The sequence below is a fragment of the Sus scrofa genome, chromosome 5 (assembly GCF_054392235.1).
Source record: "Sus scrofa isolate SSC_HxYL_T2T_F1_AM1 chromosome 5, Sscrofa_HxYL_maternal_Yorkshire_Landrace_v2.0, whole genome shotgun sequence".
In the NCBI taxonomy this organism is placed as follows: Eukaryota; Metazoa; Chordata; class Mammalia; order Artiodactyla; family Suidae; genus Sus; species Sus scrofa.
This window is the reverse complement of record NC_139387.1, coordinates 17786071-17813926: the sequence shown is the minus strand read 5'-3', so window position 1 is coordinate 17813926 and position 27856 is coordinate 17786071. Positions and strand designations below refer to the sequence as shown.

General features: G+C 55.2%; 2 protein-coding genes across 7 annotated transcripts in view; both read left to right on the top strand.

The window, feature by feature from the left end:
* The window catches only part of NCKAP5L (NCK associated protein 5 like), a 40495-nt gene that overhangs the window by 9451 nt on the left and 3188 nt on the right, over nt 1-27856 (top strand). For 2 of the 6 annotated variants that reach the window (XM_013997563.3, XM_005663846.4), the window contains exons 2-8: nt 17202-17263; nt 18318-18467; nt 19161-19229; nt 19340-19378; nt 20408-20527; nt 23577-23690; nt 25043-27672. In XM_013997563.3, the coding sequence (XP_013853017.1) occupies nt 18345-18467; nt 19161-19229; nt 19340-19378; nt 20408-20527; nt 23577-23690; nt 25043-27672 (3095 nt within the window). In that variant the 5' untranslated portion in view covers nt 17202-17263; nt 18318-18344. Of the gene's footprint in view, nt 1-14284; nt 14473-15685; nt 16026-16971; nt 17032-17201; nt 17264-18317; nt 18468-19160; nt 19230-19339; nt 19379-20407; nt 20528-23576; nt 23691-25042; nt 27673-27856 lie in introns of those variants that run through there. The other 4 variants (XM_084955588.1, XM_084955589.1, XM_013997562.3 and 1 more) reach the window with 4 other exon arrangements.
* Nucleotides 50-9454, top strand: LOC146403174 (uncharacterized). The gene is made up of 2 exons (XM_084955709.1): nt 50-6147; nt 7929-9454. The coding sequence occupies exon 1, from the start codon at nt 505-507 to the stop codon at nt 1033-1035; it is 531 nt and encodes a 176-aa protein (XP_084811835.1). The 5' UTR covers nt 50-504; the 3' UTR covers nt 1036-6147; nt 7929-9454.

The following is a 27856-nucleotide window of genomic DNA, read 5'->3' as shown; positions in this document are numbered from 1 at the left end:
TCGGCCTACTTGGGATTTAAAGGGCGGCGAGTGGGGGGGGGTCTGTAAGCCCTGGGCTGGGTGGGAGGTGTGGAGGGGGTAAGGGCTCTTGTGGCAGCCTTGGGTCGGAGAGGGCGGCGCCGCTTCCTGCGGGACCTCGCTCCGCACCTCTCCCTCCGGCCTCACTACCCTGGGGGGTCCGGCCGCGACTCTGTCCACCCCCACCCCACCCCCTCCCGCCCCCTGCGCCATCCTCGCGCACACTCCGTGGCCCCGGAAGGGAAACTTTCCGGAGAGGGGGATGTTCCGGGGGCCGGTCTCCCTCCCCCTTTGAAAGCCCTGACCTTGCCCCGGCTGCGCACCCCACCCCACCTGCATCCCACTGTCCGGGTGCAGCTTAGCGGTGCCGGGTTGTTGCGGAGGGGAGGCTCTCCCCAAAGCGCAGGCGCGGAGACGAGCCCGGGCTTCCCTTCTCACTCCTTGCAGTCCCCGTGGCCTGGGGCTGTAGGGCGTGGGGGAGGTGGGATGAGACGGAGAGATCGGGGTCTCTCTGAACGACTGTTCGGTGGCTTTGAGGGGCTGCGGGAAGGAGAACGGGAGCCCAGCGGACTGAACACTAAAGAGAGGCTGAGGAAAGGAGAAGGGCTGGGCAGGGAGTGGGGCCAGGGCAGCGCCTGCAGGAAAGGCTCTCTGGGTCCTGGCTGCGGTGCCAGAAGAATGCAGAGAATTTATCTGTGCCCGACACTCCCCTGGCCTAGACCGACTAGGAAAGCGGCTGTCCGAACCCAGCTCCCCTTTCCTTATCCTGGGTCCAAGGCCGAGCAGTCCCTCCAGTCCTGGCACTGCCCCAAGGACAAGGAGGACCCTTACACGTCCCACAGGCCTGGTCTTGCAGGTGTCTCAGCGCTATCCACCAGCTTGTCCAGCTGCTGCTTCTTAAATGCCCACCTTCCTGAGAAGCTAGGGGTCTTAGGCTGTCGGCTCTATGGCCATAAAGGCAATTCTTCTATTCCCTCCCCACCACTGCTCTTCCTCCCACAAGGGTCGTCCTGCTAAGCAGAATTGTGTGCCAGAGGTGGTGGAAGCAGATGCCTGGGACAGGTGTAGTCCTGGAGGACAGTAGCAAGGGGTCAACATCTAACCATCCTGTGAGCAGTACTTTAGGGAAAGTGAACCTGGTCCAGTTGCCTTGTTGCACACCCTCTCTTGCAAGACATTCCCGCTGACTCCAGGACCCCTGCCTTTCAAGAAAGGAGACACAGGACTTCCAATTGTGGCTCAGCAGTAACAAACCTGACTAGTATCCACAAGGAGTCTGGTTCGATCCCTGGCCTCACTCAGTGGGGTTAATGATCTGGCGAGGGTGTGAGCTGTGGTGTGGGTCGCAGATGCGGCTCCCATCCTATTTGTGTTGCCATGGCTGTGGCGTCGGCTGGAAGCTGCAGCTCCAAATTGACCCCTAGCCTGGGAACTTCCATATGTCACAGGTGTGGCCCTAAAAAGACAAAAAAAGGAAGGGAGGGAGGAAGAGAGAGGGAAGACACAAAATTCACTTCTCACGCTGGGTCTCTGTCTTTCTAAGAACAGCCTGGGGTTGGTGGGTTTCTTACCTCAGAGGAACACCTGTTTTCCTTTCTGGAGAGATGCCCACTTAGTTCAGCTCTGTTTTCAGTCCATGTTCTGTGCATGAGGTGGTATGAGCCCTCCAGTAGCTCCGTCCAGCTCAGGCCTTTAGAAGAGAGTGAGAACCCGGAGAGGCAAATGGCTTGGGCTACGGGGAAGAAGGCCCTTCTACCATAGAAGCAGGCAAACACCAGCGTGTATGAGGACCAAGCTGCTATCACTGTGGACTGAGAGTCAGAAGCTCTGGTCCCCGTGCTTCATAGGTTGCTGTGTGACTTTAGCCAAGATCGTTTGCTTCTCTGGTGCTCATTTCCCCCATCTGTAAAATTCAGCAGTTGGACTAGAAAGCCCTGTCATTCTCTTCCACTTTTTGGTATTGTGTGCTTCCACTGATGAGTGAAGTTGGAGGGGAGTAAGCTTCTCCAGCAGGGTGGCTAAGTTTGGAGAGATAGGTTGCTTAGGATTAGAACCTTTGGTAGAGGGGAGCAGACTCCCTTATCCTGCTTAAGAATAGCTACTGTCCTCTTCACCCCTGGTGCCTTGGAGTATGAATTCCTGCTGGCTGGGATTTGGCCCACCCATCGAGGCCTCTGGTGGGCCACCCTGGCAGGCCAGTCTTTGAGCTGGGCCTTTGGGGAGGGGTTGAGAGAGGAGGAGGCAGCCAGGGGCCAGCGGGGTAAGCAGATTCCCAGGAGACAGTTTGCATCTCAGCTGTTGGGACTTGTTTTAGGATCTGAGCCAAGGAGTACAGCATGCTCAAGTCCCTTCTGATGGGGAGAAGACAAGGAGAGCCCCACCGCTACTGCCCATCCCACCCCCGGCCCTACTCACCTCAGCTCCATACTCAACACCCAGCTCCCAGGCAGGGGGCTTAAGGAATCTTCCCCACTGCCCTCACCCAGCCCAGCCAGCCTCCCAGGCCTTGCCGTGCCAGTCAGGCAGCAGCAGGGAGAGGCTGCCCCAACCCCACCTTTCCCAGACTCCTTCTCTCCTGGGGGTAGAGCTTTCTCAGGAGTCAGGCTTTCCAGGTTGGGACTTGCTCTGTAGCCCAAGAGCCACAGGCCTTCACGTTTTCCCGGTTTGTTTTCATCCTTGGTCTCCCAGGTGCTAAGAGGGATGTCAGAGGAGAGGTGGTGATTAGAGAGGCCGTGGTGTTGGTTGGATGTGGGGCACATTCTCCTGCATTGCTTGTCCCTCTGCTGGCTCCCCTGGGACTGGGGAGTCCTCTTCCCTGGGCCCTGCTGCCCATGGGAGTTGAACTGCAGCAGGAGGTATTCGGGTGAGAACCCAAGGAAACCTTCCTCGCTGCAGGGCCCCCTGGAACAGAGAATGGATGCTCCCAGGGAGGTCAGTTTCCCAGAACATGGCTAATGGTGGAGTCCCTGTCAGAGTGAAGGATGCGGCTGTTGCTAGGCAGAGGCTGCTGCTTCCTCTTGGGGTGTGGCTCTGAGGCCGGCCAGCCAGAAGCCCCGTTAGAAGTAGGAGGAGAAAGGACTCTTGCTTGATGGCTGAAGAGGGGTCCCTGGCCCCATCAGCCCCAGGTCACCAGAACCACATCTCTCAGAGCAAATGCTGCCTCTGCCCTTGCTTCCCCGGCTCCTCCCCTAATTCACTACCATGTCTCCTTTGACGATCCTTGCCGAATCTGGCAGGCTCCTCCAGCCCCAGTCTGGCTGCACTAATGGACTGATTGGATTTTCTATACTCCGGAGTTTGGGGTTTCTGATTGAACATGCAAATTTATGTAAATCAATCTGGGATCTGCCACCACATCAAAACAACATAGAGTCACAGGCTGGAAGGAATCCTAGAGACAGTCTAGTCCAACACCCTCGTGTTAAAAATGGGGAAACTGCAAAAAAAGGGGGGGTGCCCTGGAGTCCAAAGGGGGAAGTGATTCATACCATGGTGAGTGTCAGAGCAACGCCTCCTGACTCCGGTCTGGTGTTTTAAATTGTACCATTCTGCCTTAATTTCTTGTGTTCAAGGGGTCCTGGCTGGGTTTAAAGCGGAGAGGACCATTCTTGAACCTGAGATTTCGGAGAGCTGAGACCTTGGGGTCAGAGTGTTATCTCAAAGTCCCCCAGAGGCTCTGGTCAGCATCTCTTAAGAGGCTGAAGAAAAACAACTTCAAATCCCTTAGAACAGCACCCTTAATATTTTTGCCCAGGCCCTTCCCTGGAGAGTTGGAAGACAAGGTCATTGGTTGCTACCGGACTTCGCCCTTAGGCTTCCCCAGAGCTGAGACTGTGTCTGTTCCCAGCATCTCTCAGAGTACCAGGCATGTACTGCAGATGGATCTGCAATTGGCAGTGCCTCCATCTTCACACTTCTGTGTCCATTCCCATCTCTGCTGCTTTACCCTGTGGCCACAGCAGGAAAAGACCTTTGGTCTTCTGTGACTCTTTGCCCACCCTCCGCTAACCTCCTGGAGGAGGCACAGGCCAGCTGAGCTTCCTCTGCAGGTTGCTAAAGCAGTGACCAACTAGGCAGGCCTTGCCATAGGAAAGATCTCATTTTAAGATCAGTGTCAAAGACAGGCAGGGGGTGCAGCGATGGGCTTGGGGCCCCAAGAAGCAGTCTCCCACTTGACATGATTTTGATCTGATCTACCCGTCCGGCTGCCGGGTTCCCCCTGCTCCCTCTTCACAGATGGCACCTGTAGTGTGGGACCCTTTGGAGAGCTGGGCCCTCATTTACCCTGGAGAACCTGTGCCTGTCGCAGAGATGGCAGAGATGCTCAAAGCAGCTGTTGGCCCTCTTTGCAGTGCTTTGGGAGAATAATGTTTTGGCTCAAGATTAGAACCCGGGACCCCCAGCCAGGGCTACCTGCAAAAAAAGGGGGGAGCACTGGAGTGATTCATACCATGATGAGTGTCAGAGCCAGACACCCCCAGAATGTGCCCATCCTGCTGCAGCCTCGGGATGGGGGCTTGGGACACCTGTGTGGGGTCTTCTCACCTTCCCCCCCAAACCCAGATCTGGCTGACTCTGAAAGGAGTGCCGTTGTCTTCAGCATCCTCTCAAAACATAGTAGATACGGAGCTGGCACCTCTGGTTCCTCATTGGCCAGCCGGCTTCGGCACCTGTATCCTTAGCTCTGTGTGAAAGAAATCCTTCTCCCTGGGCCTCAGTTTCCCAGCCTGTGCTGATGGATTAATAAGACAACATGATTGGGGTGTGGTACCTGCTTGATAATTACCGTTTTCCCTGCTCTGGGAGTTACACAGATGAAAGAGGGCTGAGGAGGCCAGGCTGTTATTAGGGTGAATTATCATTGCTGTCATTCCTGATTTCTCAAAATCCAGCAGCTGCTGAGAAGAGCCCAGTCAGGCACAGCTCTCTGAACCTTATGCTGGTCCTTAAACTCTAAGGGTTCTCCAGTACTCACTAAGCTGTTTAATTAATTTATTTATTTATTTATTTATTTTAAGTGTAAAGGTATTTTGAAAGGAGAGATGCCCCATTCTGCAGTTCATACTGTTGCCTGCAGGGTTTGAGTGGTGAGTGCTCCTTGAGGCACTGGTCTGCAGTCTTCACTCTCATGCTGGGCTCACAGTTGTCCCTCCCTGAGGACCCTCTGGATAGGAGAATGGTGAGGTTTGTCCTAGAGGGAAATGTGAGGGGCCCAGAACTCCAGGGGTGTGGCCATGGGGTTCTCACCAGCTGCAGTTCCCAGGGGCTGATTCATTTCACTCTTAGCTGGCTTGATGTGGGGGCTGTAATTGGCCCTTTTGTGTGAGGATCTGTTGAGACACCCCCGGAACCTGCCCGCAACAGCCCCAGGCACTTCCAGGAATCCTTTACCCCTGCCCTTATCCCTACCTGCCCCAAGCACTCCCCTTGCCCAAGCTCCCACCTCAGCGTCTGCCCTTGGCTAAGACCTTCCCCTGTCACAGGAGTGGGAATGAACCCAGTCCTTACCCAGCCAGAAGTGGCCCTGACCAGCTTCTGAGCAGTTTGTTGCTCTCAGTGCACCCTGGGGTGGGGGGGGGGCGGCTCCCCTACCCCAGGGATAGGTGGCCGGGAAGAAAGGGCGTGAAAACACTGGCGCTCCGTGGCCAGACACCCCCCACACACTCATCTGTCTAGACCTCCTCGCCCCTCCCTTGTCCCAGGGGCCTGGTCCCTACTTCCTAATATGGGAAGGGAGTAGATGACCCCAGGTGGGAGGGGCTTTAGAAATCACCTGCTTAAGTGGTTTTTCCATCTAACATTTTCTTTTAAGTTTTATGTTCTTTTGTTTTTTCATTAGATTTTTTTTTTTTTACATAGTCCAGAGATCAAAATGATACAAAAAGACATACATTGAGAAATCACACTCCCATCTCTACCTGCTTCTTCCTCTGTAGATAATCACTTACAATCATATAATATCAAGCTATGGGAGTTCCCATCATGGCACAGCAGAAACGAATCCAGCTAGGAACCATGAGGTTGTGGGTTCGATCCCTGACCTCTCTCAGTGGGTTAAGGATCCAGCATTGCCCTGAGCTGTGGTATAGGTCACAGACTCGGCTCAGATCTGGCGTTGCTGTAGCTCTGGTGTAGGCCAGCGGCAACAGCTCGCATCAGACCCCTAGCCTGGGAACCTCCATATGCTGTGGGTGTGGCCCTAAAAAGACAAAAAGACTATATATATATATCTCAAGCTATGGCCTTGGTGCTTGGTGTGGTGCCAAACTCTGGGGGCACAGTGGTGATCTCAGAAGTCCATGTGAATCAAATAATCAAACAGATATAAAATTACACCTGTGATGGAGGCTGTCAAGAAACATCAGGTACTGTCAGACCAGGTAATCAGAGGCCCCGCCCACCTTGGTGGGCACGTGGCACAGTGCAGTGCTGGGCTGCAGACCAGGGGCCATGTGACCTGGGAATCTGGGCTTCCCAACTGGACTGCCGTGGAGTCTCTTCTCCCCCCACGGCAGTCTGGGCCCATTGAGTTTTACTGTGTCCAAGAACAGAAGCCCCTCCTCTGCCAGATGGTGCTGCCAATAACACCCTTCCCTCACCTCCATCCCATCCCCTCCCCGACCCGCCTCTCCCCCGTTCTCCTCCGTTCTCCCCCCCACCCCCCGACTGCCCTGGCCTGGGGGCTCCTGAAGCTAGAGCCTTCCTTTCTACTGCAGGCTGAGGGGAAGTTGGGGGGTGTTTGCTTCTCACTTCCTCCGTAGACGGCACCTCACTTCCTGTCCCCGGGGCTGGAAGAAGGCTAAAGCTCTTGGCTTTGCTGCCCCTTCCTCTCTACCCTCCTGCTTTCCTGGGAAGCCTGTGGGGCCTGCAGGAGGAAGGCAGCATCAAAGCCAATGGTTTGTCCCTAAAGGCCCTGCTGGATTCCTCACCCGCATGCCCGCACCCCACACAGGGGCACTGTCTTCTCAGCGGCAGTTCCTTTCCAGACATGATCTCATCCTTCTCCTCTATGCCCTGCAGGAAGAGAGGAGTCCGAGAGAGCTCACCCCGTTTCACAGATAGGAAAACCGAGTCAGGGGGGAATTCTAGGCTTCACCTAGGGGCATGCAGTGTGATGGAGCCGGACCTGGAATCCAGGAAGCCTGACTCCCATTTGTGGGCACAAACGAGCAGAGCCCAGTGGGACTTATAGGTGAACCAGAGCTACTTTCTCAGAGCAGACCTGGCCACTTAGGAAGTCACCTGTGGGCTCTGGCCGAATAGCAGCCATAAGTCAACACTGAAACTGCCTGGACGCGGAAGGTGGTTGGCTGACCAGGGCCTGTTCCCTTTATAGAAAGAGGCCAGGATATAAAGCTTGAGGGAGTGAGCACTAGGGGCTGACATGGGGCCCAGCTCTTTGGGGCCTGCAGGTGCAGTGTGAGAGCCAACAGCCCCCTTTTCTCTCAGATCCGAGAGCAGGTAGCTGACGTTCTGGTAGTCAGCTCTGCTATTGCCTTCAGGAGTCTCTCTGCCTGGGTTCCTCCTGTGGGACCTAGAATGTGTCTCTGGTTACACCCAAGATGTTGAAAAGATGCTGACCCTCGTATTCAGTCAGGGGAGAGGAGACAAGTTAGCAACTGCCATGGGCCAGGGCACCAGGCAACACTCACCTTCAAATGCCCTTCAGTCCAGCTGCACTGTTTCCATGCACACCCAGAGATTTCCGCCTCCTGCTGCCTGGAATGGCCCGTTTTCTGTGTCCCTAAACCCTACCTCTCTGTAAAGGCTCAGTTCACTGGATGCCTCAAATTCTTGAAAACTGTTCTGGTTCCAGCCTAATATTTCTCTCTCTCTCTTTTTTTTTTTTTTAAGGGCCACACCCATGGCATATGGAGGTTCCCAGGCTAGGGGTCGAATCAGAGCTGTAGCTGCTGGCCATGGCCAGAGCCACAGCTACACCAGATCCTTAACCCACTGAGTGAGGCCAGGGATCAAACCCACATCCTCATGCTTCCTAGTCAGGTTCATTACTGCTGAACCACAATGGGAGCTTCTCTCCTGATTTTTAAAATTCTCCAAAGTCTTCTCTCGTGGAAACTTCTTCACAGTACAACTCTTTACCTCCATGTCTTTCATCCCCTACTCACCTGAAAGCTCCAAGAAGTCTGAGAAGAGCTGGCCCATCTCTAAATAGTCCTCCAGTACCCAGCATTGTACCCTCATGCTGAGTGATCTGTCCAGAGTGTCTGCGGCGTGAATAGGTTAGTCCCTTTCCCAGAGGGTGTCACCGAGGCCTGGCAGTGGGTTGAGAGCTTGGAGAAGGTCCCATCAATGTTGGGGGCATATCCGAAAATGGCCCTTGTTCACCTCCCAGGGTGGCTTGTCATGTGGGCCTTCCAAGCCACTTGGGTGGGGGTGGGGATAATTGGGGATCTTGAAGGGAACCTGATGTGCCCACTGTACATTCTCACCTGTTCTTCTTTCTGGTCTTTTTCGGTCTGGAATGAAAGGGGGTCACCAGGTTAGGGCTTTGCTGGCAGGAGCTGTGCCCTGGTAGGAAGTGGCGGGAGTGGGGGGGAACAGAAGCATATGCAGGGCCCCTCAGGGAGCTCCCCATCTCACAGCGTGGAAGTGCCCCCTTCGCACAGGGGGACAAGAGAACAGGATGCATTACAGTTTGAAACACAGATCCTGCAGGAGGGACTTGAATAAGCGAGATCCATGTGGGCCTCGTCAATGCAGGACAGCTTTTCAGAAGAATCGTGCTCTGGGACCAGCCCAGAGCAGGGCTTCCAGGGTCATGTCGAGAGCTTTCATCTGTTCCCAGAGCAGTAGGAGTTCATGGGAAGATTTGAAGCAGGAAAGACGCAATCAGATTTACAGTTGTAGAAAGAAGGTTCCTCTGCTAAAGCTCCTTGGAAAAGAGACTGTGCTGTCAGGACAATGCAAGATAAGCCTGGAGCATCTTCTGGCGCCAGAAAATAAGCACATGTTAAAAAGTAATAGTAATAACTTTTTTAAACAGAGGCATATTGAAAAGACATAGGAACCAACCTAAAAGAAGGGCCAAAGCTGGAATTTAAGCAACAAAATAAGTGGTGATGACAATATCGAATTAGAATTCAAAGAACATAATGCATGTGAGTCCATACTAATACAAATATGTATATAAGTAAATAAATGGGAGTGAAGAAACAGCTTTTCCTCAGAAAACTTCCAGTTAAATGACAAGGAGCTGGAGTTCCCGCCACAGTGCAATGAGTTAACCATCTGGCTTGTCTCTATGGAGGCGCAGATTCAATCCCCAACCCAGCCCAGTGGGTTAAGTATCCAGAATTGCTGCAGGTCCCAGCTCTGGCTTGGATTTGATCCCTGGCCCAGGAATTTCCATTTGCCATGGGTACAATCAAAATAGAAACAATTTTAATAAAAATGTTTAAAAATGAATTACAAAGAATGAGGGAAACTGAAAACTTATTATTGGAGCACCGTAGTAATTGCTGCAAGCAAGATTTGCTGATGAATCCTTAAAATTAGTGGGTGAAAATTTAAGCAGAAACAGGATTTTGCATAGTCACCGAGTGTTGCCCCCTCCGAATTATTTATTGATTATAAAAGGAAAATAGTCATGAAGTTCCCTGGTGGCTAGCAGTTAAGGATCCAGCATTGTTACTGCTATGGCTTGGGTCACTGCTGTAGCATCGGTTCAATCCCTGGCCCAGGAGTGTGTTCATGCCACAGGTGCAGGCAAAAAAAAAAAAATTACTAAGGACCCAGCAATCCCACTCCTAGATACATACCCACGGAAATGAAAACATTTATCCCCACAAAACTTGGACACCAGTGCTTAGAGCAACGTTATACATAATAGCCAAAAAGTGGAAATGGCTCAAATGTCATCAGTGAAATGGATAAACAAATTGTGCCATAGCCATAGGGTGGAATATTACTTGGTCATAAAAAGGAATGTAGTACTATACGTGGTACTACATTTTCCTACTTCAACAGGGATGAACCTTGAAAACATTATGCAGAGTGAAAGAAGCCAATCACACAAGACCACCTATCATGTGATTCCATTCATGTGAAATGTCCAGAATGGGGACATCTATAGAGATAGTAAGCAAATTAGTGGTTGCCTAGTTTGGGGCGTGAGGGTGATAACTAAGGAGTAATGGAAGCGTTCTAAAATTGACTCTAGTCACGATGGCACATCATCTGTGACTGCACTACACACCACAGAATTGTACCCTTTAAATTGGTGAGTTGCGGGGCAGTCCAACTATGTCTAAAGCTAAAACAAAATGAAACAAAACAACAAAACCAGTCCAGCAGGAAATGGCCATCAAAGGCACTTGTGCCTGAGAAGGCAATGAGGACTGGGAAATATTGTTGGATTTAGTGTTGGATTCAGTTATTGCCGAAGTTGGACCGGGTTGAGGAAGGAGTGAGCAGTGAGGATGGCTTTTTTTTTTTTTTTTTTTTTTTTTTTTTTGAGAAGATTGGCTGTGAAAGCAAAAGAGAATCTGGAATATCTGGAGACATGTCAGGGGGAAATTATCATTATTATTTAGAGCCCAATATACTTTACTTTTTCGACTTTGAGGACCTCCGAATCTTTAATTTTTTTTATTATAGTTGACATACAGCTTTCTATCAATTTCTGCTGTACAGCAAAGGGAAATTTTTTTTTTTTTTTTTTTTTTTTTTGCTTTTTAGGGCCTCGCGCAAGGCATGTGGAGGTTCCCAGGCTAGGGGTTGACTCAGAACCATAGTCACTGACCTGCACCACAGCTCAACGGCAACGCCAGATCCTTAACCCACTGAGGGAGGCCAGGGATCAAACCCGCCACCTCATGGTTCCTAGTCGGATTCATTTCCACTGTGCCACAATGGGAACTCCAACGGGAAATTTTTTTTTTTTTTTTTTGTCTTTTTGTCTTTTTGTTGTTGTTGTTGTTGTTGTTGTTGCTATTTCTTGGGCCGCTCCCGCAGCATATGGAGGTTCCCAGGCTAGGGGTCGAACCGGAGCTGTAGCCACTGGCCTATGCCAGAGCCACAGCAACGCGGGATCCGAGCCGCATCTGCAACCTACACCACAGCTCACGGCAACGCCGGATCGTTAACCCACCGAGCAAGGGCAGGGACCGAACCTTCAACCTCATGGTTCCTAGTCCGAGTCGTTAACCACTGCCACGACGGGAACTCCGGGAAATTATTTTTAAAGATGAAAGACACTTGAGAAGGTGGAGAGGTAGATCCTGAAGACGTAAATGGGGAGTGTCTGGGGTGGGAAGGACCGGCCTTGCCCGGGAAGAGGGCAGCCCCTCTCCTATAACAGGAGGAGGGGGAGAGGTACGGGGGGTTCCAGTGGGACCAGGACGATGGTGGCGGGAGGCTTGAGGGGTTTCCCCTCTGCTGGTTTTAATCTGGGGAAACGAGGACCAGAAGTTTAAGGCGAACGGAGAGGGTGAGAAATAGCCATTGCAGAGAATGAGAGAGCAACTCTAACAGTAAGGCTTGGTAAAGGCGCCCGCAGAACTGGCCATTTGACTGAGATGGCCTTGCTTCGGTGAAGAGAGGCTGAGAAATAGTGGGGGCCAAAGCCTGGGGACAGGAGTGTCAGGTCCTGTCCTTTCCTACCCCCAACCTCTAGACTGTGGGAAGAAGTATTGACCACAGATGCTCAGGTCAAGGAGTCCCAAGGACCTTCTAACCGTGCTGTCTAGTGTAGACGCCACCAGCTGCATGTGCTATTTAAACTTAAAATTCAATTCCTCCGTTGGACTAACTACATTTCAAATGTTCAGTAGCCGTGTGTGGCTGGTGGCTATGGTATTTGACAGCAGAGAATAAACATTATCATTATCACAGAAAGTTCTGCTGGACACTGTTCTAGAAAAGTGATTCTTTTCAAACTCTGTGATCTACACTCTTTAAAAATTGAAGATGCTGGGGCGTTCTCTTGTGGCTTGGCGGGTTAAGGATCCAGCGTTGTCCCTGCTGTGGCCCTGGAACTTCCACATGCCGCAGGTGCATCCAAAAAAGAAGGAAAAGAATTGAAGACCCTAGAGTTCCCGTTGTAGCTCCCAACTAGTATCCATGAGGACTCAGGTTCCATCCCTGGCCTCACCCAGTGGGTTAAGGGTCCAGTGTTGCTGTGAGCTGTGGTGTAGGTCACTTTACATGGCTTGGATCTGGTGTGGCTGTGGCTGTGGTGTAGGCCGGCAGCTGCAGCTCCGATTCAACCCCTAGCCTGGGAACCTCCGTATGCCACACCCATGGCCCTAAAAGGAGAAAAAAAAAAAAAAATTTGAAGCCCTTGAAGAGCTTTGGTTCATCCGTGTGAGTTATACCTATTGGTGTTTACTGTCATATGGACTAGAACTGTTAGGTTTAAATATTTAATTCCTTTTAAAATGATAATAAACCCATGTTAGCATATTTTGTGGAAAATAATTGTGTATTTTCCAAAACAAAAAAAAAATTGTGAGAAAATGGCATTGTTCTTCATTTTTGCAAATCTGTCATGTGTGACTTAGTAGAAGGCAGCTGGGTTCTTGTATCTGCTTCTGTAGTCGATCTGTCATGTTAGCACATACCACATAGTCACTGGAAAAGGCCGCTACATACTCATGAAAGAATGAGAGTTACAAAGGCAAATAATGTCTCAGTGATATTATGAAACTAGTTCTGAGCCTGTGGATTCCGTGAAAGGGCCTCAGGGTCCCCGGACCACACTTTGAGAACTGCTGTTTGAGACCCACCTCCTCTTGGCCTGAAGGAACTTGTCCCCTGAGAACCTGAGTGATTTGCCTAAAGCCACACAGCAAATAAATCGCCTCGCTGGGACCATAAACCTTCTGCCTTCTGCTCTGAGGTTTTTTCCAGTACCCTTGGCTGGGCTAAGATGGGGCCTGCTGGGCTTTTGGGAGTAGGACCTGGGCTTCTTGGCTGCAGAGCCCCTGGCATGTGGCCCTATAAATAAACCCATTGTGTCTGTGTTGGAGCCCCTTCCCTCTCCCCACCCCCAGCAGCTGCTTTTATTGTTACTGGGTTGTGCCTTGGACAGGGAACTCGAAGGATGGGGTGGGGGGAAGGGAAGATAAGGGGTGTTGAACTCTGTAGGCCTTTTGGACTCCTAACACTGCTGCCCTTCCTCCTGCCTTTCCAGGCAGGGCCGGGACTGATCCTACTGTCGGTTTGAAAGAACCTATGCTATGGTCTGGCGGTTCTTGGAGCGCCTGTGAAGAGGAAATGGGAGGAAGGCTATAGTGGGCCCCTTCCCTGTGGACACATGCCTCTCAGAAGGGCTATTGTGTCTTGGGGCCAGTTGTCAGGAGGAGGGAAGGAAATTCTTGTCTGCCTCTTTCCCTGCGGGGTGGGGTGGGGGAAGAGCAGTTGAAATGCTTAGGGCTGGAAGATGCTTTAGGCCGGACTGCGGTGGTCACGTTGGGGCTCAGGATGCACTGGGGCCTCGGTCCCTTCTCTTCTTCCCCACATCCCAGGGCAGCCCAAGGCTGCTCTCGTCTGGAAAGGCGTGTTTGCTGTGGGTGCCGAAGCTGCTGTTTACAAGTGGACTTGGGTGTGACAGGGATTCCAGAAAGCAGCTGGGGGAGGGGGGAGCAGAGGGAGGACGGTTGGTGTTATGGAGGATTCTGTTATTACAGGGAGCTCCATCTCTGCCTTCCCACAGCTGCCCACTCCTCCCCCAGCCCCCGGCCCCTGGCTCTTTTCCCCGGAGGCCTCTGGGGGGAACAGCTGGTGAGTGAGGGGGCTCATCAGGGCCCGAAGGCCTTGGCTGAGGACCAGGGTAAGGGAGCCTGCAGGACAGGCTCCCTGCCATCTCCCCGGCCCCTTCCTCCCGGGCCTAGACTCTGAGTTTAGGGAGGGGTCTTGCCTGTGCCCTGGCTGGGGAGGGGTGGGAGCAGCAGGCTCCCCTCCTTTGATCCCGCTGCCTGACCATCGAAAAAAGGCCAAGACCGTCTGATCTTTGGGGTGGGGTCGGGGGTGCCGACCAGGCTGAGGAGAGAGGGGTCACTCAGATTCACTCAGCGATTGGGCTGAACCCGCCTCGCCACTGGTTACCCAGAGACCCCTGAACAGCTGTTCCCTTTCCCTGTCTCCTCTGAACGAGGGCCAGAGAGGCTCAGAGAGGCCGGGCTCTTCCTCGCTTCCCCTCCCTCCCTCCCCTCAGCACTGAGGTCACCTCCCTCTGAATCAGCCCTTTGTGGGGGGCGGGGTTGCCCGTTGGCAGTTCTGGCGGGAGAAGCCTCCCCGATTCAAGTTCAAGCTCCCACCCACTGCAGCTCGGTCCCTACCCAGCCTGGCCAGCATCATGTGTTCCAGACCCACATCCAACATCCGGGATATTTTGTGGGACCATCAGAGGAATGCATGAAACCAGGGCCATCCTGAAAAACCCAGGCCAGGGGTTTTCCTGGGCCCCAGGTGGGGCTGAGCACAGAAGCTGTGAGTAGCAGTGGTGGGGCCTGAGGGAGGGAGGGGGCCCCCCAACCCCTGCCCTGCAGGGACAGCCGCTGGGGGATCAACTGGGTGGTTTTGTTGGTTTTTTTTTTTTTTTTTTTTTTCCTTCATGAGATTTGGGTTGAAAACCCAGACGCAAGGGCCAAATTCCTAATTGGGTTCAGATCAGGAACTAGAGGTGGTATTTTCTCTCTGGATCTTCATGTTCCCCCCCCACGGAGGGTGAAAACGCAGGATGTATTTTCACCATAGAAATCTTGAGCTCCAAGAGCGTGCGTGCCTCCCTAGCGCCAAGTTTAAATGCAGGCCTCTTCCGAGTGACTCAACAGTCTGGGCTGACAGCTTCCTGCCCTCTGCTTGTTGCCCTGCAGACCCCGAGGAGGCCTGTGGTCCTGAGCTGGCCCGACCACTTCGGCTGAGGGCAGAGAACTTCTCCCCAAAGTGGGGCTGAGTCACAGCCCATCTTCAGCTGACATAGCCAGGGCCTCTCCCAGGCCCTGCGGGGGCTAGAGACCCACCCACGTGACTGAGCGCTTACGCTGGGGTCGCCTGTCCCTTAGAGGGACTCCCCCAGGTCACAGTGGTTCTCGGGCCACCCTGCCTTGGCCTCACATGGAGAAGGTGGCAGAAGCTGGCTTTGTGGCGTGTGTCAGGTCCCCGCCCTCCTCGGCACGCACAAAGCCACACGTACATGCTCCACAGTCAGCCCTCAAAGTCTGGGCCTCATGCCGAACCTGGGTGCTTTTTTATTTTGGGGGGAAAAGATGTTCTCCTAAACCACCTTCACCCTGAGTCGGGGTCTTGTTGTTGTGCGAAGGACACCAAGACTCAGGGTGTCTCCGACCTTATGTTGCCCCATTCTGGCCCCGGACGCTGCCCTGGTCATCCCACCCCCTCCCCCGCCCTCCCATTTTCTGTCACATGCCCCAGCACTCGGTCCCCTCCCCAGCCTCCTGTTCACTGGGGAAATAAATGGTCAGGGGGTTGAGGGGACACTAGTGACCCATGGGGACCGGCTTCCCCTAGAGCAGTGGCAGCTGCCACCTGGCAAGAGGATGGTGGCCCTGAGATGAGCCCTGGGAGGGGGCTGGACCTGGGCCCATGGTGGAGGTCACCGAGGACTTTCTTGGTTTTAACGCCTATTTGTGTATGTAGGAAAGAGGATTTTTCCAGAATTTTTTCTTTTTTTTTTTTCTAGGCCTGTCTGCTTCTAAATGTATCAAGCTTGATAAAGCAAAATTGCACTTGGTACATTTTATGATGTGAAATGACAAAGGGGTTTAGATTTCGGTGGAGTGTTAACAATAAGTATCATGGAAGTTCCCACTGTGGCTCAGCAGGTTAAGGACCCAACGTTGCCTCTATGAGGACACGGGTTCCATCCCTCACCCCGCTCAGTGAGTTAAGGATCTGGTGTTGCTGTGGCTGTGGTGTAGGTCCCAGACGCGGCTCAGATCCCAAGTTGCTGTGGCTATGGCGTAGGCTGGCAGCTGCAGCTCCAACTCCACCCCTGGCCTGGGAACTTCAGTGTGCTGCAGGTATGGCCCTGAAGAGAAAAGAAAAAGAAAAAAGGTATTACCCAGTTTTTCCTTTCTCTCTAGTTTTCGGAAGCCCCCTTCCCACTATTGTGCACACAGGCTTGTTCTCTGTTGTGCCTCTGCCTCCTGAGAACCAGCATTCTTCCTTTCTCCGCCCTGGAGCTGGAGGGCTGGCAGGGAGGGGCCTGGAGAAGAGAAGGGCCCCGAGGGCTGGCAGGGGGGCAGCACCTCAGATGCTCAAGAGCCCCTCCTACTAAGACCCTCCTGCCCAGGGTGAGGGGCCTGGGACTTAGAATCTGCTTACACGTGAACAGCTGGAGTAGCAGCTGGCTCTGAAAGGTAAAAAGCCTCCGTTTGTTTGAGTCTATGAAAAACACCCTACATACCTTATCTCACTTTATCCTCCAACAACCCTTTAGGCTAAGTATTCTCACCCCTTTATATGGGTGAGGAAGCCTTTCGCAGAGTCAGATTCCAGCCCAGATCTATCCAGCTGCAGAGCTCCAGGAGCACTGGGACTGATGGTACGCGCGTCTACAGAGAGGCTGCCTAGGAAGGGGGCCTCCAGGCCCGTCCCGTGTGCTTTGGGAACCAGCCAAATGGTTTGGGCAGCATCCTTTGCCTCTGGAGCCTGCTTCAGACCAGGCTGGCACCTCGCATCCCCCTTAGAAGGTTGATAGGAGAAGCAGATGCAATTGGTGGTACACGAGGAAGTGCCAGCACACAGGACGCACACACCGGGTATGTGGCATCACTTCCTGTGCCTCGGTTTCCTCAGCTCAAGTGTAGGTGTGGGTCATGGCGCTAATTCCCTTGCGGCGATGAGGATTAGAGAAGGCAGTGCCTGTTGTGGAAAAGTGCCTGCTGTGTTCATTCCTCTCCGGCTAAGAGCTCGGGACCTTTTCCCTGGCTCTTTCCTCTGCCCAGAATGCTTTTCCCATTCCAGGGTTTCATCCGGCCTTCGTTCAGGTTTCAGCCTTGCTGTCACCTCCAGTGCCTTCTCAGGGTCTGTTGTTTGTTCTTTGGTTTATCCCGTATTACTTGCCTCCCCCAATAGAATGGAAGCTTCATAAAGGCAGGGTTTCTCTGGCGTCTTCATCCCTTTGGCCCAGGGTGCCCAGCAGCAGGAACCCAATAAATGCATGGCTGACATGGTCTCCCTCTGTGTCTCCCCAGGCAAGGTGACCATTCTGGCTGCTAGCGTGAGTGTGCCAGCCTGGGTGAGGAGGCAGAGACAGGTGAGGGGTTTCGGCACCTGTGCATGCTGGTGGGGGGACTGGAGGAGGCAGGCTGGTGGTGAGAGAGGCCGCCCCTGGGTCCCCTGGGAGGGATGGAGCCCTCAGATGCCTAGTAGGTGAGCTGCCGTGGGCTCCTCTCATCCTTGGTCCAAAAGCACTAAGCCCCTTTTGTGGGGGCTTCCAGATCAGAGAGGCAAGCGATCAGCTGTAGACTGGGGGCCTCCACCCTTTCATATTAGGAAGGGTTTTGCATCTCCTGGAAATTTCTGCAATATTTGTGCAGAGGAAGGAAATGAGTACTTTGCTCTAGCCAAGACATGGAAACTCGGAAGATGAAGACTAGTCAGGTAAAGCCAGTAGCTATGGCAACAGTTAAGGGTGAGGGGGATCACGTGACGTGATACAGGTCCGAACCCTGGCTCTGTTGTGTTCAGGCAATGACAGACTCATCTGTTCAGTCATCAGTCCATCTCTTACTCGCCAGTAAGTGTGAGTCTGGACCGTGAAATGAAAAGTGTCCCTGCCCTCGCAGTGTAGGCAGCCTGGAGGGACAGGTACAGAAGCATGTAGGAGTGGTCCCTGGCCTTGGAGTGGGGGCCCCGAAGAATGAATAGGGAGGAGGGCGGGGGACAGGTGTCAAGAGACCCCTGCAGAGGGCCCAGCGAGTACAAAGAAGCTGCTCTGGGTCTCACCAGATGCAGGGAGCCTTGGAGGCATGAAGGCCGCCTCCCCCTGTGCCCAGGGGAACACAGGTGCCAGTGCGAGGCCAACCTAAGCGGAGAATTCGGGTTTCTTGGCTCCTGGCCAGTGTCTGTGTGACCTGGGAGAGGGCGAGGGGAGTTACAGGAGTTGATAAAGAAATGGTCTCTTGTTGAGATGGGACGAGTGCCTTTAAGTCTGTCCTGTGAGCTGGAGTCTTAGCCTGACCCAGAGTCGTTACAGTGTCGGTGGCACATTGGTTACACTGATCCAAGACTCCGAGAATACTGACAAGTTTGTCTCTGCCCTCCTTCTCCTCCTCCTCCTCTGCTCCCCTCCCTGTGCCCTGGAGTAGCCTGCCAGGGCTTCTCTCACTTGCCTGATGTCAGAGGCCATGGACCAGCCGGCTGAGAGCCCTGGAAACCCGAAGCCTGGAGAGGGTGGTGATGACAGCATGGAGCCGGGCACCTGCCAGGAGCTCTTGCACCGGCTGCGGGAGCTGGAGGTGGGCAGGGGGCCAGGGGGGGCAGCAGTGCTGGCCAGAGCCCTGGGGGAGATGGGTGTGGGTTTATGCGTGGGGGTGGACCCTCCTCTCAGCCCTCTTCGCCAGGCTGGGGCAGAGCTGAATGTTTCTTTAGCAGAAGCCCTTTCCTTGCTCTTAGCTCTCTAGCCCACATGCCAGCTCAGGGCAGGAGGTGTGCACAAGGGTGAGCCTGTCCTAACCCCACAAGGTCTCCCTTCTTTATGCTGCACCCCCCCCCCATGTCCATGCCCCCGCAGTGGTCACAGAGGGTCTCAGGAGTTGCGGGACGAGGGCATGGATCCTTCCATGAGCCCTTTCAGCACATTTTTAAGACCCTGCCCTCCTCCCTCCAGCCTCCTTTCCCCTCTCCCCAGGGAAATAAGGGCTACTTTTGGCGCCTCCCTCCTTAGGTTCTCCTGGCCACTGCGTCTCCCCAGCCCCTCCAGCCTCACTGACTCAAGTCGGGGTGATCAAAACCCAGCCCCCTCAGCTCTGCCTTCTGGATGCCCTTGGCCATCTCTGCAGGCTTTCCCGCCTGGCAGAATCGGACCAGAGCCAAGAGCTGGGGCAAGGCTGGAGCTCGAAGACTCCTTGCCTCCCCTTCCCCAAGAGGAATTTGCCCCAAGGAAGAAAGGTCCCCTGGCCTCTTACCTGCCCTCCCCCTCCCTCCTGCAGGCAGAGAACACGGCGCTTGCCCAGGCCAACGAAAACCAGCGGGAGACCTACGAACGCTGTCTGGACGAGGTCTGTGGGACGGATGCTGGGGGAGCAGGCGGGTTAGCTTGTCTGCTTGTCTGCTTCTCTGCCCCAGGCAGAGGCTGGGTCAGCTAACAGCTCTGCCTTTCTCTCCCCAGGTTGCCAACCACGTGGTGCAGGCACTGCTGAACCAAAAGGTAAAAAGGCTGCGGGAGACGTTCTCACCACTGCCCTGCCTCCCCCCCAGCAAACCCAGATGCCCTGGGAGGAGGCTGTGGGGATCGCAAGGGAGAGCCCTCCTGGGGACCCCTGAGCCTGCTCAGCTAGAGCAGGGAGAAGGGGGCCTGGTAGAAATGGCCTCTTGGCCCTCCAACGAAGTTCCCCTTTCTCTGCCTTGGACAGTCTATGCTGTTCTACCTAGAGCCAGGGTGGGCTAGGTAGGGCCAGGTCTCTGAGCTAGAGTAACTTTGATTTGGGCTTGAATCCTTCTGTTATCCTGGCCCCAGCCAGTTGCTCCAGGTTGTGATGGCTCTGATAGCAGTGTTGATGTTGTGAGCATGAGGTGGCAGCTAAATATTTACCCGGGCATTGTGGGTAATTTCTCGACATGGGAGCCACTCTGACCCCTGGGGTCTTCCTCTGCCTTAGAGGGGCCCTTCTTCTGTTTTTTTTTTTTTTTTTTTAAGATATTTTATTTTATTTTTGCCTTTTTTTAGGGCCAAACCCACGGCATATGGAGGTTCCCAGGCTAGGGGTCAAATCGGAGCTGTAGCCACTGGCCTATACTACAGCCACAGCAACGCCAGATCTGAGCCACGTCTGCAACCTATACCACAGCTCACAGCAACGCCGGATCCTTAACCCACTGAGCAAGGCCATGCTTCCTCATGGATACTACTCAGATTTGTTTCCACTGAGCCACAATGGGAACTCCCCAGGTGGGCCCTTCTTTGATATGTGGTTTCTAAGAGGCAGCAGATCGGCTCCAGGGATGGGAAAGCCACCAAAGAGAATGAACTAACCTTGGACCGTGGGTGGTAAACTTTAGAAAATTTACCAGCCCCAGAAGATGCACTAGCCATAAATATAGGCCTCCCTCACAGGAGGTCGCGAGAGAAGGGCATGCCCAGCAGGCGTGTCCGCTGCTCTGACAAAGGTGACGGTGCTCATGCTACCCGCTCCACCGTCCCCTCCTTGTCTTCCTCCTCCTCCTGGGCGGGCGGCAGGACCTGCGGGAGGAGTGCATCAAGCTGAAGAAGAGGGTGTTTGACCTGGAACGGCAGAACCAGATGCTGAGCGCGTTGTTTCAGCAGAAACTCCAGCTCACGGCAGGCTCCCTCCCTCAGGTAGGCACAAGCTCTCCTCCTCCTTCCTCCCAGCTCGGCTTCCTGCCTCCCCCCAGCCCCGTGGTCATCGTCACCCTCTGTTCTCCCAGACACCCACAGAAGCAGGCTGTGAGCCACTGTCCTCCATCCTGGCGGCCCCCCTTGCCTGATAGATCTGAGCCTTAGATGGGGGTGGGGGGACTTCCTGAGTCCCCGTAAGCTTGACTGTCCCCCACTTCCAAGATGCTCCCCACCGCACTGGATGGTATCCCTTCTTGTTGACAGAGAAGGTCCTTGCTTCCTCCACCCTGTGTAGGGAGCTGGGTGGAGGCTGAAATTGCAGTTATTTCAAGCTCCCTAGGGGCCCCTTTGGCCACTGCATTGCCTCTTCTTGGCCAGGGGCCGGGGTGGGGCTGGGCGTAAGGCACCCAGTGCTTGGTGTCACAGAGAGGTCAGGAAAGGCACTTGACCCGGATCTCTGCACGTCTGGTTGCCTGTGCTCAGCCACTGACACAGGCCTGGCCGCGGATGCCGCTCCCTGCTTCCCATCCTGATGCCTGCTTTACCCAGGAGAAGCAGGAGGCTGCTAGGAGCGAGTCCTGGGCCCACTTAGGTTGTCACTTGGGGTCCCAAGTTGTCAGGAAGCCCCAAGGATGGGGTGAGACCTGGGGGCCTCAGGAGCAGCTCCAGGAACCTGGGGTTCTGAGGTCAGCCAGCACACCTGCAACCTACCCCGACCTTGACAAAAAGAGAAACACCTTCTGGGTGTGTGTCTGAATTTGTGTGTCTGTGATGCAAACCAGGCAGCTCTTTCTTGGCCGCCAAACCCTGAGCAGGATGCCCTCAGCTCCCTGGGAAGCTGGACCCCTGGCGGAGGAAGCTTCTCACTGCCACGGCCTTTCTACACCCCCTGTCTCACCAGGCTGCTGCAGGCCTGGGGGGAAACTCTGCAGCTCCCACTACCCTGGGTCTGTCCCTGCTGTCGGGTTCACCCAGGAGTGCCCAGAGGCCTGATTACACCGGCCAAGTTTATCCCGTCCCATACCCTTCTCAGTGACCGCAGAGGTGTAGATCAGCCTTAAATCATTTCTTTTTTACTTAAATGAACTCTGGGATTTGAGTTGGGGATTTTTAAATGAATTTGGGGGTTTGGGACCGTAGAGTTCTCTTCCCCAGAAGTAACATGACATAATGGAAAGAGCACGAACCTTGGCCTCAGATAACCTTGGGTTGGGTCCCTCGCTTAGGGAATTGTTAGCTGTGTGGCCTTGGGTAAAGTATTTAACTATACAAACCACGGGGGTTTTTTCCTTTATAAATGGGGATAAAAATACCTATATTGCAGGTTGTCATGATTAAATGAGATAATATCTCATGCTTGGCCCATAGTAGATAATCAATAATTAGCAGCTAGTTGTTGTTATTAATGTTATTTCCAAGTTGTGCTTTGCTAGGATGGAAGCTCGGTTGAGCAGGTGCTAATTAAGCTCTTACTGTGAGCAGTGCCTTTGCCAACACACATGGAGCTGTGGCCTGTGCAGAGTGAACGTAACCCCTGAGAGGTAGGGCTCTCGGGCACTAAGACAGGTATACAGAGCATAACAGTGCTGCCCCAGAGCCCGGAGGGGAGAGAGGCCATCGGAGATAGGCTGGAGAGAGTTCCCTAAAAGAGTTGACATTTGACCTGGGACCTGATGGACGGGCCATTCAAAAAGAATGCAATGGAGGAGTTCCTGTTGTGGCTCAGTGGTAATGAATCAGACTAGGATCCATGAGGGTGCAGGTTCAATCCCTGGCCCCTCTCATTGGGTTAAGGATTTGGCATTGCTGTGCACTGTGGTGTAGGTCACAGACTCAGCTCAGAGCCCACATTGCTGTGGCTGTGGCTGTGGCTGTGGCGTAGGCTGGCAACTGCAGCTCCGATTCGACCCCTAGTCTGGGAACCTCCGTATGCTTCGGGTGTGGCCTTAAAAAGCAAAAAATGAATAAATAAACAAGGAAATAGAGAGCGGGAGGGGTGGGGCAGAAGGGAGTCCCCGTGGAAGGAATAGAGCAGGGAATCCTAGGGAGCAGAGAGCTGTTCAGCTGGACTTGACCAAAGGATGTGTGAAGAGCAGTGAGTGAGACAGAGGTGGGCACGGGGTCAGGGAAGAACTGGCCAGAATGCTGGCAGGGGCGTTCAGACTTGTCTCTGGAAGCAGTGGGCAGGCAGAAGATGCTTCAGACAAAAAAGAAGACGACAAAGATGCTTCAGGCTGCTGTGGGCACAGGAGACTGAAAGACTGCCCAGCCAGGTCAGGGAGACCGAAGTGCTGAGAGGTGCCCAGGCCAGAGGTGTGAGGGTTTTGGGCTGAAGGAGCAGCTTCCAAGGGCCAGGCCATGGGGGAGGCAGAGACGCCACAGAGACAGGAGTTAACAGCTGTGGAGAATGCAAGGTGGGGGGAGAGTAGTTAGAGCCGACCTGTGCATCTAGTCAAGATGCTCAGGAGAAGGAAATGACATTCTCGGGGATGAAGAGAGAACTGATCTGTGATTAAACACTGCTTTTGTCATCCTCGGAGCCACAGCAGTGGTGGTTTCACAGGAAGCCATTCAGAGGAGTCTCAAGCGATAACTCCCGCCATCCCCTCTCCAGGACCCAGGAACAAGTGCCTCTTCTGTTAGTCACTGTCACCCCTGTGGGTGCTGGGGTCACAGGTGGTCAGAACAGGAAGGGGCCTCGAGGCTCATCCTCTCCATAATCAGGGAGGAGGCCTTGCAGAAAAGCAGAGGGTCCTGGGGGCTTGCTGGACACCCAGGTTAGGCCTGCCACTGCCCTCTGGCCCAGAGCCCCCGTCCTGTCCCACCTCCCGGCCACTTGGGCTTGCCCTTCTTCAGTCTCCCTGTGCTGTGGTCTCGCGAGGCTCCTCAGACCAAGTGGTGAAAGCAACACCTTGGGCCAGGAGACGTCACTGAAGGAGCAGACCTGGAAGAACGTTTCCCTGTCCCTGGATGGGACGACATAGCTTCGGGAGGGAGCGGGGACTTGGGACAGACAGCACCTGTGCTAACCCTGGCCTCCCTCCTGCAGATCCCACTTGCCCCACTCCAGCCGCCATCAGAGCCCCCAGCCTCCCCGTCCCTGAGCTCCGCCGAGGGACCGGCCACCTCGCTGCCTCTGGGACGTTGTGCTGGACAGAGAGAGGTAGGCGGGCTGGGCACAGTGATGTGTGGCTCTGCTGGCTCCGGGCTTGTCAGCTGGGGCTCCACGGCTGTTTCCTAACGAGTCCCAGGGGAAGGGCTGCTTCCGGGCTCACAGATTCTTGTCCAGACTGGTGTGAGCCCTCAGCTGTCAGCCTCATACCAAGAAAAACAGATCGCCAACCCCCCACCACTGGCCTCTCGAGCAAAGGCATTAGTACTGCAGTGAGACTCACAGTTAACACCTCCTGAGCTCTTACTCTGTGCCAGGCACTGCACTGGCATTTATCTTTTTTTTTCTTTTTTTTTTTTTGGTAATTTTTGGCGCAAATGTATAATTGTACACATGCTTATTTATCTCAGTCCAGAATTATTATTCACTCATTCTTTTGCATATCCGGCTTCACTTTGAGATTAAATAGAATCACATCCTATTTCACAGATGATACAATGAACTTTAGACATTAAATCACTTGCTGAAAGTCATATAACTAGTTAGCAGTGGGCCTGGGTCTTGAACTTACACAGTCTGGCTCCAGAGCCCAGGTAATCACCCACTGTGCCAGACCGGACTGGGCATGAGAAGGGGCCAAACAGAAGCAAGAAAGGGCTCGCAGTGGAGCGGTTCCCGGTCTGCTTTGCCATGGGGATCAGCTCAGCGGAACAGCTGTCTGACCTGAGAGGGCCTGGTCTTGCCTGCAGACCGACTTAGAACTTGGCCACATCACTTCTGCTTCTTGAATCTCTGTGTTTTTTCTGAAGCCTGGAAACTGGACAGGCCTCCCTCCCCTGGGGTAGCCATAGATATCAGGGTTGTAGGTGCTCAGCCCTGCTGACCCAAACAGTGGTGGGAAGTGGTGCTGTGATAACCAGGAGGGGAAGTGGGTGCCCACTCAACCCCAGGTGTGCCAGGAGGAAGAGTTAGGGTAACTAGGGCTTAGAGACTTGAGGAAGCTTTCTGGCATATCCCAGAATCTCTCAGTTTCTTTAGGGGAGAAGTTCCCGTTGTGGCTCTGTGGGTGTGGGACCCAACTAGCATCCATGAGGACACAGATTCGGTCCCTGGCCTCGCTCAGTGTAAGGATCTGGCGTTGCCATGAGTTGTAGTGTAGGTCGCAGAGGCAGCTCGGGTCCCATGTTGCTGTGGCTGTGGTGTAAGTGGGTAGCTGCAGCTCTGATTCGACCTCTAACCTGGGAACCTCCATATGCTGCTGGTGCAGCCACAAAAAGACAAAAAAAAATGGGGGATGGGGACACAGACAAACGAGGCCAGCTCTGTTCCTGACCTACTCAGTCATGCCCACTCAGGTTCCGGGTCTGCACTTGGTCTCCTCCTCATGCCATTTCTCTCCCAAGGTGTGTTGGGAGCAGCAGCTGCGGCCCGGAGGCCCAGGACCCCCAGCCGCCCCTCCCCCAGCGCTGGATGCCCTATCCCCGTTCCTTCGCAAGAAGGCCCAGATCCTGGAGGTGCTGAGAGCCCTGGAAGAGACTGACCCCTTGCTCCTCTGCTCACCTGCCACCCCCTGGCAGCCTACAGGCGAGGGCCCCGGCTCCCCAGAGCCCATCAACGGCGAGCTGTGTGGCCCGCCCCAGCCTGAGCCCTCTCCCTGGGCCCCCTACCTGCTGCTAGGTCCTGGTAGCCTGGGAGGCCTGCTGCACTGGGAGCGCCTCTTGGGGGGCCCAGGGGAGGAGGAGGGTGCTGGGCGGTCATGGGGCCCTGGTCGGGGCTCCCTGCAGGCCCAGGGCACAGGTTCTGGGCCTCCCTGTGCCCCAGGCAGCAGCTCCTCCTCCTCTTCTGATGAGGCAGGTGACCCCAATGAGGCCCCCAGTCCTGACACCCTGCTTGGGGCCCTGGCCCGAAAACAATTGAACCTGGGCCAGCTCCTTGAAGACACAGAGTCTTATCTACAGGCCTTCTTGGCCGGGGCTGCTTGCCCACTCAGCGGGGACCACCCGGCTCCCAGGCAGCCATCCTCCCCAGACCCGGGGCCCCCGCAACTGTCCAAGTCCAAAGGCCTCCCCAAGTCAGCTTGGGCCGGGGGTACCCCAGAGGCCCACAGGCCGGGCTTTGGTGCTACCTCAGAGGGCCAGGGGCCCCTCCCCTTCCTCAGCGTGTTCATGGGTGCAGGGGACGCCCCCCTGGGTGCTCGGCCTGGCCACCCCCACTCCTCATCTCAGGTGAAAAGCAAGCTCCAAATTGGCCCCCCTTCTCCTGGGGAAGCCCAGGGACCCCTTCTGCCCTCTCCAGCCAGAGGTCTCAAGTTTCTAAAGCTGCCTCCAGCCTCAGAGAAGGTCCCTAGCCCAGGGGGCCCCCAGCTCAGCCCCCAGCTCCCCCGGAACTCTCGAATTCCCTGTCGGAACAGTGGTTCAGATGGCAGCCCCTCCCCGCTCCTGGCCCGCAGGGGTCTGGGCGGAGGAGAGCTGTCCCCAGAGGGGCCACAGGGTCTGCCCACCAGCCCCTCACCCTGCGTCACAACCCCGGACTCCGCACAGCTCAGACCTCCCCAGCCAGCCTTGCCCACTGCGCTTTCCCCGGGACCAGTGGTGTCTCCTTGCTATGAGAACATTCTGGACCTTTCCCGGAGCCCCTTTAGGGGGCCTTCCCCAGAGCCACCTCCATCCCCCCTGCAGGTGCCCACCTACCCCCAACTAACTCTGGAGGTGCCCCGGGCCCCTGAGGTCCTCAGGAGCCCTGGAGTCCCATCCAGCCCTTGCCTCCCAGAATCCTGCCCCTATGAGAGCACCCAAGAGAAGAGTTTGGACAAGGCAGGCTCGGAGTCTCCCCATCCTGGCCGCAGGCCCCCAGGCGGCTCATCCAAGAAGCCTGGCCAGGGGGCAGGGCGGCGACCTGGGGATCCTGGCTTTACCCCCTTGAGGGACAGACTGGCAGCCCTGGGCAAACTGAAGACTGGCCCCGAGGGGCCCCAGGGCCCAGAAAAGAATGGGGTGCAAACCAGGCCTGGTACAGAGAAGGCCCGGGGAGCAGGAAGGTCAGGGGAGAGTCCTGGGGACATGGTGCCCCCTGCCTCCAGGCCCCCTGAGCCACCAGAAGTCAAGGGGGCCCTGCGGGGGGCAGTGGCCTCAGGCACAAGCAGCCTGAAACAACAGGAACCTGGGCTCCTGGGAGACCCTGGGGCCCGCGTCTACTCCTCCCACTCCATGGGGGGCCGGGTGGACCTGGAGCCTATCTCACCAAGGAGCTGCCTCACCAAAGTGGAGCTGGCCAAGAGCCGGTTGGCAGGGGCCCTGTGTCCCCAGGTACCCCGCACCCCTGCCAAAGTGCCAACCTCAGCCCCCAGCCTGGGCAAGCCCAATAAGAGCCCCCATGGCAGCCCGACAAAGCTGCCTTCTAAGTCACCCACCAAGGTGGCACCCCGACCTGTGGGCCCACCAGCCACCAAGGAGGCCCCCAAGGCGGACAAGGGGAAGGGCCCGCCTTGGGCAGACTGTGGCGGGACGGTGGCCCAGCCTGCACCCCCAGCGCCTGGCCCTGCCGACCCCAGCCCAGGCCCCGAGGGGCGGCCCCCACACTCAGCCATCGAGGAGAAGGTGATGAAGGGCATCGAGGAGAATGTGCTGCGGCTTCAGGGCCAGGAGCGGGCGCCCAGCACCGAGGCCAAGCACCGCAACACCAGCAGCATCGCCAGCTGGTTCGGCCTTAAGAAGAGCAAGCTGCCAGCGCTGAACCGCCGCACAGAGGCCACCAAGGGCAAGGAAGGGGCCAGCGGGGGCTCCCCGCTCCGGAAGGAGGTCAAAGTGGAAGCCCGGAAGCTGGAGGCCGAGAGCCTCAACATCTCCAAGCTGATGGCGAAGGCGGAAGACCTGCGCCGGGCGCTGGAGGAGGAGAAGGCCTACCTGAGCAGCAGGGCCCGGCCGCGGCCTGGAGGCCCAGTGCCAGGGCCCACTGCAGGCCTGGGGCAGGTGCAGGGCCAGCTGGCCGGCATGTACCAGGGGGCGGACACCTTCATGCAGCAACTGCTCAACAGGTGAGAGCTGCCAGGGGCTTGTTGCCTGGGGCCACTTTTCCCTCCACGGACACCCCTGGTGCTGGCAGCCGGGCCTTCCCAGAGGCCAAAGGGGGTAGGAAGTCAAATGAAATGGCACCAAAGCAGATGGAGGTTCATGTCCTGGCCCAGAGGGGAGATCAGGGGCTCAAACAAGGATCTGGGG